At 43.0% G+C, this 22,462-nt stretch overlaps 1 protein-coding gene across 1 annotated transcript in view; it reads left to right on the top strand.

Moving 5' to 3' along the window:
• Positions 1-22,462, top strand: part of jmy (junction mediating and regulatory protein, p53 cofactor) — a 30,703-nt gene that overhangs the window by 3,302 nt on the left and 4,939 nt on the right. The window contains exons 2-9 of the mRNA XM_035624121.2: positions 7,628-7,801; positions 16,781-16,931; positions 17,400-17,569; positions 18,087-18,252; positions 18,884-19,074; positions 19,179-19,265; positions 20,617-20,712; positions 20,811-21,321. Coding sequence (XP_035480014.2) covers positions 7,628-7,801; positions 16,781-16,931; positions 17,400-17,569; positions 18,087-18,252; positions 18,884-19,074; positions 19,179-19,265; positions 20,617-20,712; positions 20,811-21,321 — 1,546 coding nt within the window. The remainder of the gene's footprint in view (positions 1-7,627; positions 7,802-16,780; positions 16,932-17,399; positions 17,570-18,086; positions 18,253-18,883; positions 19,075-19,178; positions 19,266-20,616; positions 20,713-20,810; positions 21,322-22,462) is intronic.

Raw genomic sequence — 22,462 nt, 5'->3', positions numbered from 1 at the left:
ATTTAGCTCAACAGGGAGAGGCCACAGTTTTTTTATTATCATGTCCTTAGCTATTGCGTCAAATGTTCCCCAGTTGTTGTAGCGGACGCGATTGACAAATCCGACTGCAGCAAGTGCAGATACTGTTGAGTAAATACAAACTCACTGGCGAGGAAACTGAGCCTCGGGCAAAGTGTTTCACCTCCTCTGTGGTTTGGTTCAACGGGCTGACACGCAAAGAACAAACAGCAGGTTAAAGAACCAGGAAGAGAAATAGCTTTAAAAAGATGGAATGTCTCACTTACACACTCAGTGGTCACTTTATTAGGTACGCTGGATAAATATTATACAATCCTAGACAACAGCTCAGCCTGGCGTTTATTCAACTTAATATTTCTTATTGAGGCTGTAGTTTGTGGCGGTGTTGAACTGGCGTACATTAAACAGGGGCGGTTTAGCCAACTCCATCCACAAACGTGAAGAATTAACCCTAACCCTTATGAAGGAAGAAACTGTGGCAGAGCATTTGTGCTGGATTGCATTAGATTGTGTAGGTGCATCAAATAAAAAGTGACCTGGGAGCGGTGATGGTGGACAAAGTACACAACTCCATTACTTGAGTGAAAGTAGAGATGCTCCCGGTCAAATGTCACTCCATAAAAGTTAATGTGGCTGACTCAAATTATTTCTTGAGTTAAAGGACAGGAGTGCTTTAAAATGTGCTTGAGTATTCAAAGCTGATGACGTCACCTCTCTAGCTCGCTACGTGTCTCCACCGACCAGCTGCCCAGTCTGAGTAGCGCATGCGCGAGGTAGAGATACGGCAACACCACTCACACAAATCAAGATACACACAGAACTGCATGAACACAGTTTATGTAGTTTTGCATTTTGTGAAGTAGAAAAAAAAAGAACCCTCATCCGCTGACTTCAACGCAAATGTAACAAGAAACAAGGGCCTTCATAGAAACATAGTGGAGTCAAAAGTACAATATTTGACTTTCAAATGTAGTGGACTCAAAGAAAAAAGTTTTCTTTTTGGGGGGAAAAAACAGTTTCCCCCAAAAACAATGCGCAAGTAAAGTACAAATACTCAAAAACTGTACTTAAGTACAGTGCAAATGTACTTCGTTGCTGTCCACCACCGCTTTGGAGTATATGTACTGTAACAAAGCTCTTTTTTTGCATGAGCATCTTTGAGGGAGGTGCCTTCCCTCAACGCTTTTTGTTGCACTCAGTTTGATCAAAGACACACATGGATTTGGCCTGAATCGAGTGTACCAACTGTTGGAGCTTGTTTTGTTTCCTGGATTTTCTGTGGAAAATGTGTCAGAACAACAATGGCAAAGGAAGCCAAGTCATGTGTCTGTCTGCATTTGAGGGCGGCACGGTGGCACTGGAAGTGGCCCGATTGAAAGGCGGTAGTAGAGCGGATACTGTGATGGAAAAATTGATGCAGTTGAATCAGGAAGACTGTAGATGTCTTGAACAGACGTATTTATTACAGATTGAGGGGATTCCTGGTTGGTACAAAGATCAAAAAGTGTCAGTGCAAGATGTCCCATAAACCTGTTCCCGGTCAGCGTGGCGTATTTAACTCTCAAAATCATGTCGTCATTAGAATGGCTCGTTGGAATCAGGATGTGTAGACTTTAATCCAGAGACGGGGACCTGATCTGTCAGAGATAAGATGACCTCGAACAGCCTCTCACACAGGAGAGGAGAATATTCCATGACTGATATGATCAGTAACTTTATCAAATGAATTGTTTATCGATGTCAGCTATTTAAAAAAAAATAATGGATTAATTATTCAGTTGTTTAAAGAAAAGGAGAAAAAAAAGCCACATTTTCCAGTTTTCCCAATGGGTTTTTGTGTTTGTTTTTATATTATTGGACATTGAATATCTTTCGGTTTTTGACCAAAAAAGAAAGCGATCTGAAGACAATGTTGTACTGGGTTGTGAAAAACTTGTTGCAAAACCATCTCCATACCTTTTCTTGTTGTTTATGAAATGTGTTTTTAATATTTTGTGCCATTTACATACATGGAACACACAATTGGAAACTCTTGTATTACAATGCGACCCAGCTCAGCCACTAACGGCTACAGCCCCAAACTCGTTACCATTGAGTTGAATAAACACCGCCGTACTATGGTGTGGACGCACGTGCTTCCATTTTCCTGGTCAACAAGTCCATTCTTGATAACCCTTGACGGTGGCTATTATAAGAAGCAAGAGTGCGGACCTGCTCCCAGTAGATAGGAGGCCATAGTTCAGATTTATTGGGATGTTGAGATGGGAAGGTAAAACACAAATGTTTGACCTCTTGAAGTAATGTAATGTACTGTTGGGCTGCAATGATTAGTCAGGCCACACAAACTTAATTTGCATCAAGCAAAACTGGTTTTACGCTTATCAAATTATGATGTGCAGGTTCATCTGACGTATTTCAGGCAGTTACACACACACACACACACACACACACACCTGGTTGTTGTTGTGGTGGTGGTGGTGGGGGGGGGGGGTGTGTGTGTGTGTGTGTGTGTGTGTGTGTGTGTGTGTGTGTGTGTGTGTGTGTGTGTGTGTGTGTGTGTGTGTGTGTGTGTGTGTGTGTGTGTGTGTGTGTGTGTGTGTGTGGAGCAGGTGGAGAACCACTGTTGTGCCCTTACCACAACTTTTCACAAGATGCAGCCTCGGCCTCCTGACTGTCTGATGTGTGGTGGATGACCGGGACCAAACATGCAGGAGGACAGACTGTGTGGAAAACACACCGATCACATGTTGGGCATCCATCTGTCAATCATTGACCACAGAACAAACCCCCCCCCCCCCTTATCTGTGGTCAGTCGTCACACAAAAACAGCTCCGCTACTGTGAACCTGACACGTCGCAAGCTACTTGTCAGTGGCTTTGCTTTGCTCTTTATTGTTGAATGATAAATTGTGATGAAAACGAAGGAAACATGAACTAAATCGTAACGCAGGCAGGATAAAGTTTAACAGCATGATTAAAACAGGCTGGATGTTGAACACTACGGTGTTTGGCACCAAACATGACGATGCTGAGGGTAATGTAAACCAGGCTTGTAAAAAGCTGCAAATCCTTCTCCACTTATTTTCAGTTTGGATTGATCTGCCAATAATTTTCTCAATTTAATCCTTCAGTCTGTAAAATGTAAAAAAAAAAAGTCTCCCGACCTCAAGATGACAAATGCAATACTCCACACATATTTCTGATTGCTCTCATTTGGGAGGCTGCAGTGTGATGTGTTGTTGAATTGTATTGCACAGTGGTATTTATATCAATTATAACAGACACGTCAGTGTATAACGCAATTAAGTTGAGCAGCACAACAAACTGCAGCCTCTGAAGTAATCATACACTTGAATCAATACCTCTCGAAAAACAGTATCAAGAAAAAAAAACCCATTATGACCTTCATAAAGTTTGGGATTTATTGCTGGACGTTTGTATTTGGCCCCACTAGTTTTTGCGAAGTGTAATAAACTAGCACCTGAGGGTATCTTTTAATGAAAGTAATAATCTTGTTGGTGCATGTTACCTGCCGTCTACAGCTACAATTACTCCTGGTTTACACCCATACATGATCTGCACCAGTAAAAAGGGTTACACTAATGAGCCAAAGCATTATGACCCCCTCACAGATGGAAGTAAATAATAATATTGATAAGCTTGTTTTAAAGGCACATCTCAAGGTTTGAAAGTTGCTGTTCCGATACCAGTATCGGAACAGCAACTTTCTGAGTTCTACTTTCAACATCGGCGAATGCGCGAATCAGTGTATGGTGGTATTGACATTCCAGTTGTGTAGTTCCAACTGTTTCACCCACATGAAACAGCACTTTGCTGCGTGAAATATTGCCAAATATTTGACATTTTCGCTGAATCTGGCCGACGCTTCACTACAGAAAGTCCCTTCTTCTTTGCCGCTCTATGAACAGCACTTGCCAGCGACAGTACAGCGCAACTGCTGTTTTTGGGGCGACAATATTCCACCCTGCAAAGTCCCACAAGTAAAACAGGGACTTGTACCAGATTTATACCGCTACTGTGAAAGATACAGACTAAAAGTATTTTATTTTTCTAAACCGGAGCTGCAGGTTAACAATTAAAATAATTAGTATTTATCTTCAGATGTATTTAGTTTGGAAGTTTGATACTGTTACTGTACTATTAAAAACTATTATATTTCTGGCTTCACTTTAACAGCTATTTAAAGGAAATAATTGTTGTCTATTCCTAGATTTATTAATGTGTGTTCTTTGTCAGTTATGACTTTTGTGACATTCTTATATAAGTTTTTTGTTTTTTTTGAATTGCACCGGTATCTGAACGGTATTCAGTATCTGCAGATGCGCAAAGTCCTGCTAGCGGAATCTGTATCGGGAAGAGAAAATGGTATCGGAACATCTCTGTGCAAAAGATAACTGACGTTCCTGCTTGGACTTCTTGTGCTTATCACGGCTCTCAAATAGCAGTCGTATCAAAAGAGCTTTAAGACAAGAGTGTCTGCTCAGATCACAGTCGAGGCGTGTTCCTCCCGTGAGACATTTCAATTAAAAGGCAGAGGGTAAAGTTCTCCAGCAAGACCGAGCGGATTTACCACCGACAAACTGGAAGAGTCAGTAGTGATGACAGGGCTGGACCGGCTACACTGTAGCTCAAATCACTCACAACATCCTGTAATTACTTCCTCATTGCACACTGGAGTGCCATCAGTAGGCTCAACAGCTAAATTTAGCACATGAACATATTTTTTTTTTTTGGTGACATCTTTCAAATAAGTTGGAAAAGTAAGAGGAAAAAAAGGACATGCAGTATAATGTTCTACCCACCCCAGCTGTTTTTTCTTTTCTTTTTTTACCCTGTTTTCGTCAGTAGTTCTGTTTGGAAAAATGTAGCTTATTTATCAGCAACAACATTTCAAAGATGTGAATTTAAGATTAAGCACACAAATGAATCTATTTACTGCTTGCCCTAAATGAAATGCAAATAGAAGCAACTGCCACAGACAACAAATAATACAAATATTATACAATAAATAAAATATGACGTATATAAAATCTATGTTTGGGGTGCCAATTAAATTCCTTTTATTTTTGATTCATCCTGTGACTCAATTCTAAATGAATCCATGAATTATCAAAAATGCCAAAAAAAAGAGATGCTGATTGATTAATCAACTCATTGATCAATGTTAATCACAGTTTGCTTGGAAAACCATTATTTTGAGATAGAATTTTGTGACGGTATATATGATGACACATCTAATTTCTATGAAAATCAATGAATAACGTTGTTGAATAAACTTAAACTTGACCTTCCATGACACTAAGCCTGCAGACACTCATGATTGATTACTCTGATCACTCTAATGCAAGAATATAAAAAAAAAAATACTGATCACAATATCCAAAATTAGTTATTGAAACTACTCTGTCCTACCAGCAGTTCAGGATCGTAAACATTTCTACAGAAATTTCTATAATAGTTTCCAATCGCTTAGGACAAAGAAAGGCAGAAATCCTCCACACGGGGAAGCTGGGACTTTGGAATGTTTGGCAATTTTTTTGCTGTCGATCAATCGACGAATAGTTTTGGCTCTAATTAAGACATGTAATCCTGCTGGATCAGCAGCTCGCGCACACTAAGCAGTCGCAGGCCTTCTGGCTCTCATCGACAAATAGATTTGACTATGTAAATACAATTATAGTAGAAAATGAGAATGATATGCCTCACAAAAAAAATCTGTCAGGAAGTCGTAATGCCAGATCGGCGTCAGTGATTTATTCTAATAATATCTTAAGAGCTAGTTTGAATCCAAGTTAATATGGCACATAAACAGCAGAGCTTTTGCTCGCCGGTGCCCATGCGGGAGTCTGCTCATTTGGCCCAGGGGTTTTCCTGGCTGGCAGCGACCGCAGGGGCTGGGAGTCTGTGTCGGGCCGGTCAGTGGTAACCAGGGAGACGCGGGCCCAAGGTAAACAGTAGGAGCAGTGTTCGAGCTGAATCGTGCTGTGTCTACCCCGGTCCCCAGCATGGAGGGCTTTGGAAAAGCAGCCTGCAGTTAATATAAGAGTGTCTATTCATATCTATAGAGAGGAGAGCACTTTATTCAGCACTTTGGACGAAGATGGGGTGGTGGTTACATTACATTTAAATATTACATGGCGCAGAAGTGAAGGAGGTGTATTGTGTGGTATACGTTGGTACCAGGGGTTTCTGAGAGCTGGGAGATGGATTGTGTTTGTGTGTACAATAGATGTTTTGATAGCATTTATCTCGGGAACAATACACAGTCTGTGGATCGCTGGACATTCGGTATGAATCAGAAATAGTTGGGGGCCAGTGTATTCTCATTGTGCTACACTCAAACAACGTATTTTATGGTATCACTACTGACCACACACACCAGCGGGCCTGCACTCTCACACTCTTTGCTCTTGTTCCTTTTTTCCTTGAGATTTGAAAGAGCTTTTGTTTGGGACTCATCGTAATTGTGAATTAGTCAGAATCAGACAAGAGTCATGTTTTACCAGCAAACGTTGTAATGCTTGTAATCACACCCTTTGCCTTGTTTTTGTCTTGTACCTGACAATAATTTCTGGTATTTGTCTAAAGTTGGTCAGCTGGTCAGTTGGATGTATTTAATAGTTTTGTCTGGTCATATTTTTTTCTTCAATAAAACGACCATGGCTACACAGGCAATACTTGCTAATAGGATGTATTGCCTGTGCAGCCATTTACCTCCATTGTTGTTGTTTAAAAGTACATCACAATGGGCACTGAACTTTATTTTGAGTTGGTCCCACTTCATACATCATCCTGGTGCTCTTAAAACTCACTGGGCCACTAAATATACAGCTGAAAATAGTCACCGCCACGTGCAATGTTTACTCCTGTAGGAGAGGTGTTTAAAAACTAGGGCTGCAGCCAACAGTTATTTGCACAAAAAAAAGTAATCTGATTATTTTCTCAATTAACTGTCATGCAATTTAAAAATAAATTAATAAATGAATAGATAAAAGTAAATGAATGAAAATCTTTGTAATCTCGTGGAGCTCAACGTGATGCCTCCTTCTTCCGAATCGTGTTCTGTTTACGTAGACGTTTCAGAAACCTATCAAATAGCAGCAGAGAAGATAGAAACCAGTGAATTTGAACCATTTTTGTTTTTAAAGATTACATTCTTCAATGTGAATCCCAGGCTCGGTGTACTGAGATACAGGCTGAACAGCTAGAGCTGAAATGATAAGCTTATTAATTGATTAGTCATTCGTCAGAGAAGTGATCGGCAACTATTTTGACAGTTGATTAATCGTTTCAGTCATTTTTCAAACATAAATGGTGAAACAGTGCCAAATATTTGCAGATTTGCTGCCTGAATTTGTCATGCATCCTTGTAAACTGAATATCTTGCGGGCTTAGACACTATAAGTAGTCACCTTTGGCTCTGCGAAGTTGTGCTGGGCATTTAAATTTTGTTTTTTATGAATTGATTGATCTAAAAAAAAATACGGAGCCCTCATTTATTTCGAAAAATGTAAAAACAACACCAGCCCTGTCGTGCTTGGAAGTGGATCTTTGTCTGTGACCAACTTTGTCTCTTTGTTTTTTCCCAGGTGTTGGACAAGCACAAAGCCCTGGACAGCATGGTGGAGCTGCTGCAGGTCTACCCCGAGGAGGACGAGGCGTACGGAGAGCTGCTGGAGGCGACCACTCAGCTGTACCACTACCTGCTTCAGCCGTTCAGGGACATGAGGGAACTGGCAATGTTGCGCAGACAGCAGATTAAGGTAACACACGCACACACACACACACACACATACACACTGACACACACACACACACACACACACACACACAGAGAGAGGGGGAGAGAGATACAAGTACCATCTGTTTTGGGGCTTGATTTAAGTCGGTTTAGACCTCGCCGTAGCCGGGTTACTGGTTTATCCTGGAACACACTTTGACTTGTGCCAGGCTGCCTCCCCACTGCAGAGTTTTACAGTGCAGTCCTTTGTGGTTTCTAAAAGCCAAGGTTTGGTGAAATGAGCTCTGAGCCGCTGCACGATGAAGTGCCCCATCGAGCCTGCCCCTTCTAAGTCCACTGTAATGACATTGGCATTAGATGCCGAGGCTACGTGTGGTGCTGATGGTGGCACAGCCGATCTGTGCTGCCCTCTAAGCTTTGCATCTGGGGGCTGCGGAGGGCAGAGGATCAGCCAGAGAGGCTCCCCCCGCCCCCCGGCCCCGAGCGGCTTAACAACCAGCATAAGTATTATTACAGCAGCCACTAAACCACTCAGTAATTCTGCAGCCTCAGCACACTCTTCTGTTTTCCACACTCTTTCTCCATCTCCAGCTTTGTTGTCTTTCTTCATTAGAGCCTTGGAAAGGGAAGTAAATCTGCCCGCTAATCTCTACTGTCTCCCACACCTCGTAGAGCTCGGTTCAATAGGTCGCAGTCCAACTCGCTTGTTATTCACTTGTTCAACAGCATCAGGAAGGAGAGACATACTGTACCACTTTAGGTAATTTCTAAACAAATGCATTGGATGATATAGAAAATGCTGTAGGTGAATGGATGAATATTTTCTGCATGAAATGAACCGAGCAACGAACCCAGACTACAGCAACAAACCCAGAATGAATTAATTAAGTAGGCATCATTTATATGTTACCTAGACATCGTAGATACTGTATATATATATATATATAGTTCAAGTTGTGTAAAATAACAGCTCTTTGCGTTGCTCTTAACTAAGCAACAGGACTTAACATTTCACAGAAAAAAGTAATATATTTTACCATATATTACTGCCAAAATCCTAACCCCTAACGCTAATCCTAAATTTTTTTCCCCAGTTAAAGCTATTTATTTCCAAAAAATAATTTAAAAATGACCCTAGTTATACCAGAGGTAATGAATACAACGATAGAAGAATAAGCTTGTTTTTTTTCCTGCAGTATATTTTGTTTCCATTTTGGAAAATTGGCAGCAACAAAATATGCCAAATTTGCTCCAAGCTGTTTGTGTTTGCAGTGTACAGATAGGATCTACAGACAGCAATCACTATATTGATAACACCCAGAAGAAAAATGTGATTAAGTTCGTAGCAGATTTATGGACATTTATTTGCAACGGACACTAGAGGTTGCGATAGTCCTGGAACACTGAATCTAAAAACATGTGTTTCGTGTCTGCGTGTTCACGTTGGACGACGTGATGAGGATGTAGCGCGATTATCGACACCGACTGTGGCCAGAGTCTGTGGCTTGTTAGCCCGAGTTGGACTGGACTGTGCAGCGATTGTTGTTGAGGGCTGGACACACGCCGTCTCTCTCCCTCTCCCTCTCCCTCTCGGCCTCTGTCTTTCCTTCTCTCTCAGTCTTCCACCCTCGCGAGCACTTTCCCCTCTCCGAGCCACATTCCTTTCGCAGCATGCTCACCCAGCGTTGTGTCAGCGACCAGCACAACTGACTGTGTGGGTGTGTTTATGACTGTGTATTATGATGGAATTCGGGTTCTTGGGCGGGAGCTTATCTAAGTTTAGAAATGTCACTGAATCCCTTTGGTTAAGTCCGGTGATCTTGATTCTTTTTTCCATGATTGTGTACGAATCCCATGAAAAGATGGAGAAAAAAGAAAAAAAATCAGTTGTTTCCAAAGCTTGATATACCTGGTTCCTCTGTGCCATAGGGCTCAGTTGGTTTACATAAACGGTTCAAAACACATTAGTGAGTCACACTGTTGCTCCAGGTCACATGCTTCATGGCTCTTCCTGAGAATCTCAACTCTGTACGACGCCATAGTTTTTTTTCGAGCTCGGCCACCTGCTCCCCTCAGGGCGATTCAACGGCTGGAAAACAAAGCTGTATGCAAATGGACCCTTGATGCCAGCAGAGGCGGTTTGCTGCTCCCAAACTGATGAGTCAGGGAATCATGGGGGAGATTCTCTCTCCTCTCGTGAAGAAAGGGGAAGGAGAGTGCGTCGGGATGTGGGACACGCGATACTGTAATTTACATTCGGTTTGCATCCTGTCACAAAGGTAGAGATGGGAGCAGGAGGGAGTATCGGTTGCTTGCTAGAGTTACAGCCTTTTCAGACGTTTTCTGTGAATGCACGTGTCACCTGTGAAGCCGGCACGGCGAGCCGAGCTGCAAATGAACTGGAGTTGAGGCTCAGTTGTGTCGCTTTGAGGCAGCGAACAGTGGAGGGAATGTTATACAGCAAAACATCTCTATTATTATCTATATCAGGACCAGAGCCCGGCAGATTTTATTTTTTGGCTGGCTGATAGAAATCGGCATCTGCCCTTATCTTTGCTGATATGAAAACGTTTATTTTACAACACAAACAAAGCAGACAGGATGTAAATTTTACAAAAAAACATTGACGTTTATTTCCTTAATTGAAGTTCTAGTTAAACTGAAAAATATCAAGTCTCAAGTTACATTTCTTAAGGGTTTGACAACGACACCTTAGGAGTTATTGCCAAATTAAAAAATAAAACGAATTAATAAATGAATGCAGTACTTGTTCAAGAATGTAACTATGTAGTGCAATGCTACTTCTGTAAATTTGTGTTCTGTATATAATTGTTTGATTATGGTTCTATTTGATTTTTTTCAATGTTTTTTCTATTCTATTCTTATTTAACCTGTACTCGTTCTGTCTTTGAGCTGCTGTAATACCCAAACTTCCCCCCATGGGGATCATCACCATTTCCCTCAAGCTCAATGTGATGTCCCCAAATTGCCTGATGTCTCTGGAAACTAAAGATATTCAGCTCATTATAACGTAAAACAGAGAAAAGTAGAAAAAAAAAAGTGAAATTGAGTGAGTTTAAGATGACGACTAACTAAGAATAACTTTTTTTTTTTTGGACCAGCAGTTCAGAATCTAAAGATATTCAATCTACACTGTTGTAAAACATAGAAAAGCCGCACATCATTACAACGGAACAATGGGATCCGCTGAAAAGTTCTTCATGTCGTTCTCTGCAGCCGGATCTGTCTGCAGAGATACAGCTCCCCGCTTGACTCAGTTGTACACATCTCAGTTGAACGGAATCAGTGAATGACACAGCAGATGGACAGATGAATGAATGAGCATCTGAATGAATCCATAACAACGGGTGTCAAGTAGTTTGGTGAATGGTGCATTGTGGGACAGCCCTATTACATGTCGAAGCGGCGCAGCGTGGGTGTCCTGTTGCCTGGGAGGTCAGAGTGCAGACATGAATTAAAAATGTGGTTTCCCCGTGTGAGTTAGTTTGGTAACACTGTGAGCTCCAGTTACTGTTTCAAATCGACTGTATTACTGCATGGCAACAGTTGCCATGGTGATCATGTGAGCTAGTTAGACATAACCAGGGTATCTTTCTGTTATCTGGCGTCACTGAGCCTTACATCTTCTGTCCGGATAACCTGCACAATGAAGCTGGTTGTGGACTGTTAACTCTGGTTTTTCATACCAAGCTACGAGTGTGTTCATGGTGAAGAGGCAGCAACGTTGTCCGAATCATGAAGTGAAGTATTTGAATATCATATGAGTGAAAATGATGATACATGCAGGTGAATTTGGTCACAGCTACAGACAAAAGTGACATTAAACAAGGTGAAATGTTAACAACATGATCACATGAGATTTTTTTTAATAAGTATTTATTAATGTCAGACTATAAATAAACTTGTAGTACTAGTATTTTTGCTTTTTGTCTGATATACAAAACCTGTGAACGTGAAGTAGTTTGTGTCGGATGTGCTCAGTCTGACTGAGATGTTCTTTTATAATTACGGGAAATATTAAAAAAAACGTGTGGATCATTTTACTAACAAAATACATCAGCTGGTTTAGTTTTCTTTTCCAATTATCATCACAGATTCTCAGGAATCTAATAATCGGTTAAAATGAAGTGATAACAGTTATTTAAAATGAATTCAATTTGATGAACTCTCCCTCTGTAAGAAGTTCTGTGGAAAGTCTGGAACAAAATAAAAATACCTCTAGCTTTTAAAAAAAAAAAAATTGTCACAACTATCTTGTCCCCGTCAGGCTCCTGTAGGAATGATGACTGGTTGTCCAGTGATCTGATTGGTCAGCAGTTGAGCTGTAGACAGGTTTTGATGGTTAAACCTGAATTCACCTCGATAACCACAAATCCTGTTTCGTCGTTTTGACCCCTGCTGTGTATTTAACACCGATTTTGAAATATCACATAGCCTCATAATCAAATTAAGTCATTGATATTACAGTAGTAGTCCTGTTGACCTTTGAGTGAGGCCTTGTATATTAAACTCTTATACAAGTATAAGATTGGCCTTTTCTATCAGCCACGAGACCACTGATTCCTACTACTGAAGGTGTAAATGTTAGGAAATGGATTACGGTTATATGGTTTCATTTAAAAAAAGGCAAAATCCTCTCCTCAAACAGAGGAAATATTGCACTTGTGTGGGACTACTTTCAGCAGGGGATTAATACACATTAGTGAGTGTTTCCGGCTGCGGGAAGTTGTATTTTCAGACTCAGAAAAAGGTGCAGTGCCCATGTCCCCCAGTGTTAATAGTTTTTGAACAACAATAGAGCTCTATGGCACAAGCTTCACGCATCAACTTATTGTTTTGTTGACATGAAGAACATATAGGGAATGTTTTAAAACTTGCTTGCCATCATTTCAGTCTGTAACCCAGGGGACTTGTGGAACTAGTACCGATTAAGACGGTCTAGTATCTAACACTGTGCTACTCACAAAAAGGCTTTTACCGGCTATTTTAACCAAATGAGATAAGGGCCGTCATGACAGTGTCCATGCTGTAATCCCGGCACTTTACCACGGGAACTTGCGTCACTTCTATTTTCAGGGAGTCTGTCACGTCTGTGTTTTGTCACCAGCAGCTGTGAAGCTGAGGTGTTAAAGTCATTCGGGGACTTCTTCCGCGCTGCCTCAGGAAGGGCAGTGAATAAACAAGCCGGTGGATAACCTGGAAACAGATGCTAAGCATAATTATGTTTACTTCTATTTCAAAGACACCCAAACCTTAATGAAACACCGGGATCTCACACTGCACACTGTGTGTCAGGTAAAACCCCAAACTGTTGCGATGCGTCAAAATCAACATTAGGAACATTTAGTGTTCTCGGTAACATTTTTCTCTCCCCCGTCTGTCTCACACTGTTCCATTACGAGCAGTGATGACTGAGTGCTGTTTACACTGCACGCAGTACGAGCAGTTTGTTAATCAGGGGATCAGGTCAGGTAACCAGGTGACACCAGGAGGCCCCAGCCGAGAGGGAAAGTGACAGATCCGAGAAGATGTTTGACGCCGCCTTGTCCCCCCGCATGTATCCTCGCGCCTGGTGTATGAAAGTGATGTTTCGACTCACACACGCTCCCCCTGTCCTGCATTTAAGCTGCATAGGTTAATAGGACACTTGCATGTATTTCCCTGTGCTTCCAGACAGTATGTAATGTATTGAAGCGTAAAGTGCCACGTTTCAACAAGCTGAACTGATCATTTTTTTGGGGGGGGGGGGACAGAAGATGTATCTTGTCAGCAGTGCGCGTAGATGCTTTCTGCTTTGCATGAAACCAGTGTAACCGACTATTTTTAGAATCAAAATGATTCATAGACGTTTGGCTTCAGTTTGATTAGTCACGAATGTCAGCAGGGACACAGCAAACATCAACAACATGCAAAGTTGTGCCCACGGTCCGGTCAGAATATGTTGAACTGTGGTCGGGTGCTGAATTGCATATATTATTTTGTGAGCAGTAATGTACAAAACATTTTTTCATCATGTCATTTTCAATGCAAAGGAAATGAGCAGCCATATCACTCTGGAAGACGGCATGGGCATAAATGGTGAAAAATATGTATGTACTCGCAATCTCGCATGAGTGTTGCACTTTTTGGGTGACATCTTCATGGTTTGAATGCACTTATTGTAAGTCGCTTTGGACCAAAGCGTCAGCTAGAGGCATGTGATGCGACGTTACAATGGCATCGAACTTTCTTGCGTTGCGCATTTCTGAAGTCAAAGTGTTGGCACCATGTCAGGAATGGAAGGATATTTTTGAGACAACATCAATCTTTTTTCCCCCCACCACAGGGCGAAGCATCTATCTCAGAAACGCTGACTGTACGTCAGACAAACATGAACATTTAAAAATGTAATCTTCACTGATCGTAGTTGCTTGTATTTTTTGTTGTCAGCGCGATGACGTAATCCCGAAATAATGGAATCTGTTACTACCCAACCCTGGTTATACAACGGATGTTTCAAATGCCACTGGTGACAGAGCGTGTGACATGTCACAAGGTGTGATCGAGCTGCGAAATCTAAGTGACTCGTCCACTTGTTGCGCTGGTGGAACTCTTGTCCGATGCGTTCACGCGTGCTATGTGCTCACAGCTCTCTTCTCGCTGTACGTTACTGTACAACGGTGAGATCATGGCTCAAAGGGACCCAAGTTAAATGTCTGCTCCAACATTCTCTCCATCGGCTTCTCTCATTCCTGAAGTTATTTTTCTGTTTTTCTGGTCTCTGACGTAATCTCTCCTCCCCCACTCGCTCACGGTCTCCCCCCCCCCCCAAAAAAAATAATTATAATAATAAAATAAATAAACCACTCCCTGTTCTTGTGCCTCACGTGCAGACACACTCGCGGTACTAAGCAGTGGGTATGCCGGCTAACATAAAATCAAGGCCTTTGAGATTTTTTCGGCGATCACCGCGGCCTTGTTTGTTTTAGGGCACCGACTCCCATCTGTTGAACATTGACGTATTAATGTACGACTGCACGTGCACGAGGCCCAGAGTTTAGCTGTGTACAGTCTGTTCCTGGGGGTCGTATTTCTCAGTGAACTCCCAGGACGGGACTCCACGTGGCACTGTGTTTTTTTTCTATCAGAGCAGCCCAGTAGGACACTGGGTTAGTGTCACTCTGAACATAAACACGCTCAGGCATGCTTCTGGTCATGACTCACTGTACAGCACCATCTGCTGTAACCCGCTGGTACTGCAGGGCAACTGACTCTTTGTAGATTTTCTTTAGTTGAAAATACACAAATGGAATTCCTGCAGCAAACATACATTTATAAAAGAGCCTTTATTCAATTGTTAATGTACTGTTACTTTTTATTTCAAGAAATTAAACGGTGCTTGCGGTACGTGCACTTTTGGGCACCCTACCAAGTCAGTACTTAGTAACCCCCCCCCCCTTTTGGCAGAAATCACAGCTTGCAAACAACCTTGCTGCAGCTCACTTCAAGCCCCTTGAGATATGTTTAGTTTGTCCTGCACACACTGCATGTTTAAGATCCACCCCGCAGATTTCCAGTGATGTTCAGGGCAGGAGACGGAGGGGGCCGTTCCAAAAGCTTCAGCTGGTGCATCTTGAAATGGTTCAATGGCAGAGGTCGAGGTCTGTTTTGGATCACTGTCCTGTTGTATTAGTTGGCCTCTTCTCAGTTTCACTTTCCTGCCTGACGCAGGACATTCACATTCAGAATTTGCATATATTCACAGGAATCTATTCTGTCCTCTCTTGGTACACTGTTTCCTTAGCCACCGGCTGCCACTCAACCAAAAAAAACTAAATATTGTGTACATGCCTCAGACAGTGTTTAACTTTTCTGTTAACATTAACAGAAAGGCTCACTTTGCTTCACATGGTGAATTTATTTTTTTTCCACATTTCCCTATGTAATTTACCCAAACCTTTGTAATACAAGTCAGAGTTCCTACACATGTTCTATTTCAAAACTCCAGACTTTTTCCAGACTCAAATTTACTTATTCTCTGTAGATTTTTCAGACCATAGATGATATCCAAGTACAAATAGCTAGATGTATATTAAGTCAATATTATTATGTAAATAAATCATTTTAAAATTCCAACTGTTAACATATTTTGACGGTGTAGAATCTTAAGATTCGGTGTGACACTAAGGATATCAGCACTATCATTGCAAATTACCATCCATAAATCTGCTTAGAAATAAATGTTTAGAGTTCCAAAACTTGGCTGTGAATCCTCATGTTTTTTTCTTCAGTAATACAGGGATAGTTTTTGGTACTTCCATTGGCACACTGCAAACAGAAGCCTCTTATAGTTATTCACACATACTTTTAATGGTGCCAGTTTTCCAAAAAATGAATAAATACAGACTATAAGAAACAGGGCTCGAGACGGGGCACGCAGCGAACCCACTGCTGTCTCCGTGGACGCCTTTAAAAACCAACTGAAGACGTTGCTGTTTACTCAGGCATTTTGTTGACCTGAAAGCATTTGGCAAACCAAATGGTTTTAAACTATGCACTGTTGACTTTTGTTTTATATTTTTGTTTTTGTTTTTCTTTTGTTTCTTGATGCATTGTTTCTTCTTCTCTGTGTTTGCTCGGTTTATTGTTTATACCTTTGTAAAGCACTTTGTGACTTATGTCTGTGAAAAGCGCTATATAAATACATTTTACTTACTTACTTACTGAATCCATACTAACACTATACTCACCGTTTGCATCCCCAAAAACGGAGGCTACGATGGTCTGCCATCGAAGAAGAAGAATTATAAGAGTGACAAAATCCATGAATATGAACTTTTATAATGTCGGACAACATACGGAGTATAGTATATGCTTAGTATAATACTGGAGCACAGTTGTCTCGATTTTTTTATTTTTTTTCATGAGGGCGATCCCACAGTGTCTGACTGAACTCAGTATTTACTGATACTGTATAATTGACCGGGTTTAACATCGGCAGATCTCTCTGGAGACGCAGCGGCTGGGTCCTCGTCGCGTGGAGGGCCTGAGGAAGGAGGATGAGGAGTGGCAGAAGAAGGCTCACGCTGCCGTGCTCTCCATACAGGACCTGACTGTGAGGTTCTTTGAAACCACTGCTCGAGCCCAGAAAGGTAAACACAGGAAAGGAAACTTTTTTAAACTAACATTTCCGCCGTATCGGATCCTCATCTCTGACCGCTCACATGCCAGAGTGATTTCTGTAAATTCTCCCACCCTGCTCCAAAAGAATTTTAATCCCAAAACCATCTCAGCTATGCAAAAGAAACTACTGATTGCTGTTTAGGCATGGGCTAGGATTCACTTAACTACGTTCTGGGTCAAAGCACTATGGTCAAACACTGCTGTAGTGCCCATTTTAGGGCTGCGGCTAAGAATGAATGATTATGCAAATCATCAGAAAGTCTAGTTTACTAGAGTCCAAGGTGATGTCTTCAAATTTCTCATTGTGTCTGACTGAAAAAATGTGAAGTTCACAATGATGTAGAGAGAAAAGCAAGAAAACAACGAAGTTTTAGCAAAAACAGTTGCCAATTAATTTTCCGTTGATCCATAATTGACTGAACGACTCATTGTTGCAGCTCTGTATGAGCGTATGCGTGCGGACCAGAGGAAGTTTGGCAAGTCGGCGTGGGCAGCAGCAGTCGATCGCATGGAGCGTCTGCAGTACGCCGTGTCCAGAGAAACCCTGCAGCTGATGAGGGCCAAAGAAATCTGCCTGGAACAGAGGAAACACGGCCTGAAGGAGGAGGTAGCGTGTGTGTGTGCGTGTGTGTGTGTGTGTGTGTGTGTGTGCGCGTGTGTGTGCGCGCACGTTTGTCGGATCGTGAAGTTTATCGTAGTGTGTTTTTAAAAAGCCTGTGATGCTGAGTGAGTTTATCAAAAGCCACACATGACATGAGTGAGAGACGGGAACATTTGAATATGGAAAAGTCGATTGCTAAAGGGAAAATGACCTCACAGCTCAGACATCCTGTGATGGAGTCCATAACATCCTGGTCTGCAACAGTGGAAATGAGTCATTGGGAATGACTTGACTGGGGTCAAGCATTTTCTTTACATGTGGAAATACTCACAAGCTGCAATTGACCTTTTCCTAAATTAGAATGTCGTAGCTCAGCATTTAGACAGAACAAGTGAACGGCCGTGGGTCCAATATCCACGTATGTTAAAAACAAATGCGGTTAAGCGCTACAAGGCACTTTGGAAAATCGGCTCGATCTAAAGTATGCGTCCCTTTGGCCCCGGGGAAATTTGTTGGGATCTAGATGCAGAGTCTGCAGGGCGGGGAGGATGCCATGCTGCGTCTGGACCATCTGGAGGCGCTGTACTACGAGCTACAGCTGCAGCTGTATGACATCCAGGCCGAGGTGCTGCGCTGCGAGGAGCTGCTGCTCACCTCTCAGCTGCAGAGTCTGCGCAGGCAGATGACAGGTGAGGTCCTGTTTGTTCTTTCACCTCAGCCGGCTGGAGATCAGTGCGAAGGCTCTCTGTCTGCGTGGGGACAGTGTAGAGCCTGACAGACACAGTGGGTTATAACATGATATCAACAGCTCATTTTTAGCTTATTGCAGATGTGTTGATATTAGTATATAACGTAACATACTGGGCTGGTAAATAACAGGAACTTGAAAAATAGATCTTTTCTTTGTATCCGTGTAAAAACGTTTATCAGATGTTGTATTGGGTTCAGTTTTATAAACAAGATCTACTGAAAATGATGATTATTGTCTTTATCCTTTAATCTGACAATTTTTTTTTTTGATCAACCACTGTTTTTTAAATCTGTGACAAAACACCATTTTCAGTTTTATCCAGGACAATTGTGATGGTGTTTCAGTTTGCTGCAATCACGTCGAGTGACAAAGGGAAGCAGGAAATATTCCACGTTTTGTGAGACCAAACAAAAAAACAAGTGAAATGGTTCATCAACGACTAAAGTAGTGGCCATTCAATTTTCCTGTAGATAATCAGGTATCACTCGCAGGTGACGTGACCAGCCTTTCGAAAGAAGCACCTGGTCGCCGCAGCGTTTTTGACGAACCTGTTCTCGTGTGTGCACCAGAGCGACAGGATGAGGTCGTGTACTACGACGCCTTTGAGAGCCCTGATGCCATGAAGGGAGAAGAAGATCCCGCAACGCCGCCATCCCCCCTCAGGGACGAGGAACTCTGCGTCCTGCAGCAGAGGACGCGGCAGCTCGAGGCCCGTCGAGGTCGCATCACCGCCAAGAAAGTCTACCTCAAAAACAAGAAGGCAAGCACTGACCACAGTTATGTTCTCTTAGCGGAGATATCTCCGGGGAAAAGGCAGCAGTTCCTTTATTTTATTTCATCATTAATATGTTATTTCTTTCGTAGGAAATCTGTATTGTCAATCACAACCAGAAGATACAGCAGCGCCACGGTAGCCTTGCTGACTGCAGTTCTCTTCCGGCCCTGCATCAGGTAAGATTCATCATGGCTACATCTACATATTAATAATAATTAATATAATAATTAATAATCGACATATTTACTGCACTGTTAAATTAAGTGGCACTTTGTGCCGGAGGGTTAAAGACAATTATGGTGTCTTTAGTTTGGGGGTTTGAAGGATACCATCGCCCGGCCGTAATTCTATTTAGAGTCGAGCCATCACTTGCTGTCTTGAGGTGCACACGTTTATGGCAGTGGGTATGAATGGGACGTGGACTAGGATCCATGTGTGGTCGTTGTTATATAAAAGCGCCTTGTCCAGCTGCCAGAGGAAAAGTCGACCAAAAAAAGATCCATATCCATCAAGAGAGGTCACTACAATCTTTTTCTCTTCATTTACTCTTCAGGAACAAATTGCAGCGTTGCTTCATTTTGGCTATCAGAGGCGATAGGAGACTATTTGATTGGACAGTTCTGGTTTGTCATCCTACATCATCAGCACTTCATGGTCCCTCGTGGGGAAAACATATTCCAGAGACTGCCAGAAAATCACGCTGCATTTTGCTGTGGTGTTCATTTATAATCTCTGAGCAGCTCATGAAGAAAGAATTTATCGTGAGCATTAATAATTTTGACTGCAACAAGACCCTGTATATCATAAACGGCAATGGAAAAGGGGGGAGGGTCATTACAGGGGGACTGTTAATTTGTGTTTGATGAGAAACAACATGCATGGAGTAGGACACGAGCACATCTCCACGCACATGTACTGACGCACAGGTGTTAGACCAAATTATTTGCATGCATCTAAAGATCTTTTCCTGGTGTTTTCGTCCACGCCGACAGCTTTAACACCGGCCTCATCAAATCGCACAGAACAGACAAAGACCAGATTTAGTCTTTTCCTAAACCGAACAGTTTGGGTGTGGAAGCACCCTTAAACACATCAATCAATCAACTTCTGTTAATATTCTCATAATTAAAGGAGACATATTATGCTCATAATTATATTAAATGGACAGTATGTTTCCTCATACTGTTCATCCCTGCAGCTCCTTTTTTTCAGCTTCACTCTGAAACACGTGGTTTTAGCTCCTGTCTCTTTAAGGCCCCTCCGTCGGCTCTGATTGGCCAGCTGGCCCACTCTGTTGTGATTGGTCAACCGCTTCCGGCACATGTTGGGAGTGCTGGCCCTCTGCTCTCGCTTTACCTGGCTCTGTTTGGGCGCGTGCCAGACTGGCCGCTTGGCGCGCCCTACACACTTCCGTAACGTCGCCATTTACCGTGTATAACCTGTACAAAACCGGAAAGAACATAATGTGTGTCCTTTAAAACAATCAAGCTACTACAGCAAATCTACTTTTGTTTTGTTCCTGTAAAGGGAGGAGAAGCCGAAGAGGATGACGAAGCCAAACAAAATGCCAGAGTGAGTCAGGAGAGGCAGAGGACCCTGGAGCGACTCCGCAGCCTCAAACAGGTGAGAACATCCACAGTGTGACGCTCAGCTGGAACAGCCTGTCACCCGAGGGACGACGTGTCACCGCATCATTGTGTCTCTGTTCGCTCCCCGCACAGCGTTATCCGGGCCAGGTGACTCTGAAGTCCAGCCGGTCGCGCCTGAGTCAGCCTCACAGTCGGAGGAGAGCGGGGCAGCAGCCGCACACCCAGGCGGCCGGCGTTCAGACCGACCTCCCGCAGCTCTCCGCCGCTCCTCGGCCTGACGTCTTGAGCTGCGACGCTGTGTCCCTACCAGCCGTTGAACTCCAGAGCCCCGCCTCTTCGCCGGCTTTCCTCTCGCTGCCCCCCCTCTCAGCTCCCGCGGCCGTTCCGTCGACGTGTGCTCCGCCTCCTCCCCCGCCACCGCCGCCACCCCCACCTCCCCCGCCACCGCCGCCACCTCCGCCCTCGGAGGACGCGGAGCAGAACCCCACAGGCAGCCCGGCGCGGCGACATGATTGCGAGTCTGAATCCCCATCGCTACCCCTGGCCCCGTTCTCCCCCCGATTCTTCGACAGCAGCCAGCTGCTGACGGCGAGGACGAAGCTGAGGAAGACGGCCTCGCTGGACTCCTCGCAGTGGAGGAGAGGTGAGGAGGCAACTTCTGATTTCAAAAGGGTTGTTTTTTTTCCCGGACTTTTGTCAAGCAATTATAAAATGTTCGGTTTGGACTAATGTTCCTTGTTGATTTGGCGTCACCCGCGGATACTGGCAGCATCAGAAAGTGTTGTTTAACACCGCAGACAGTACCTGTTTTGCCGCTGTATCGTCAAGATCAGCTGGTGTTATCGTTTCGCTGTGCAGCCAAACAAAATCGCATTACGTCTACGTCGCATTAATCCAGCTGTTTTTGCTTCCAGACGCGCGTGTGTGTGCAGTTAAAGGCCTGAACTTGAATAGAATGGCACTCGGACCTCCGCCAAGGCCGAACAGTCCCAATTCAGTCGAGCCGCACCAAATTGCAGACACTCGCGCATCTTGAACCATCTGCACCAAAATTGAATGGTTGTTTCTGTCCAACATTTATGTCCCATCGTTCCAAAAGCAAATTAATAAATCCATCGGGTCATTTTTGCGTAACCTCCTTGGCGGAGCTGCTTAAATGGCAAAACTGCATCGCGACCAACATCAAATACTTACACTCACACAAGAGTATTTGGGCCAGGAAAAGAGTTTTATTTATTATTTTTATTTTGTAATTTTAAAATAAAGTCAACTCCTCCGGTCCATCAGATCCAATTAGAGGAGTGACTGACAGCTGTGCGAGCCGTCAGAGTGACACTTCCCCGTGTAACCATCGGCATCCAAGCATCACCAGCTATTTCAGTTTGCACGAACGCAGCCGCAGCCGCCGCCGCCTCCTCCTCCTCCTCCAAGCTCGGGGGGTTTCTCCATGTTAATACAACAGATACTGAAGAAAAAAATCACCATTGTCATCTACACAAGGCAATTTTTAGAGGCAGTCATATGCGTCAAGTTTGACCTAAATCTGGACATTTCATGAGAACTATTTCTCCCCTGATTAAGTTAGGCCTTGTTCTCAACGTCTCAACATTTTTCTTGACATTTCGACTTTATTCTCAAAAGGAGAGGTTAAAGAAATGAATCCTCCTCTTCTCATTTCATTCCTGCGCCTGGCCCTGATACTCCGTCAAAGAAGGGGCACAGATGGGTGAACTGACCAAATCACCATTTCCTCTGTCTGATAAAGTCAACATAACTCAAGGTTA

The sequence above is a fragment of the Scophthalmus maximus genome, chromosome 2 (assembly GCF_022379125.1).
Source record: "Scophthalmus maximus strain ysfricsl-2021 chromosome 2, ASM2237912v1, whole genome shotgun sequence".
In the NCBI taxonomy this organism is placed as follows: Eukaryota; Metazoa; Chordata; class Actinopteri; order Pleuronectiformes; family Scophthalmidae; genus Scophthalmus; species Scophthalmus maximus.
The sequence above is the reverse complement of the archived record's forward strand: the minus strand, read 5'-3'. Positions and strand labels throughout refer to the sequence as shown.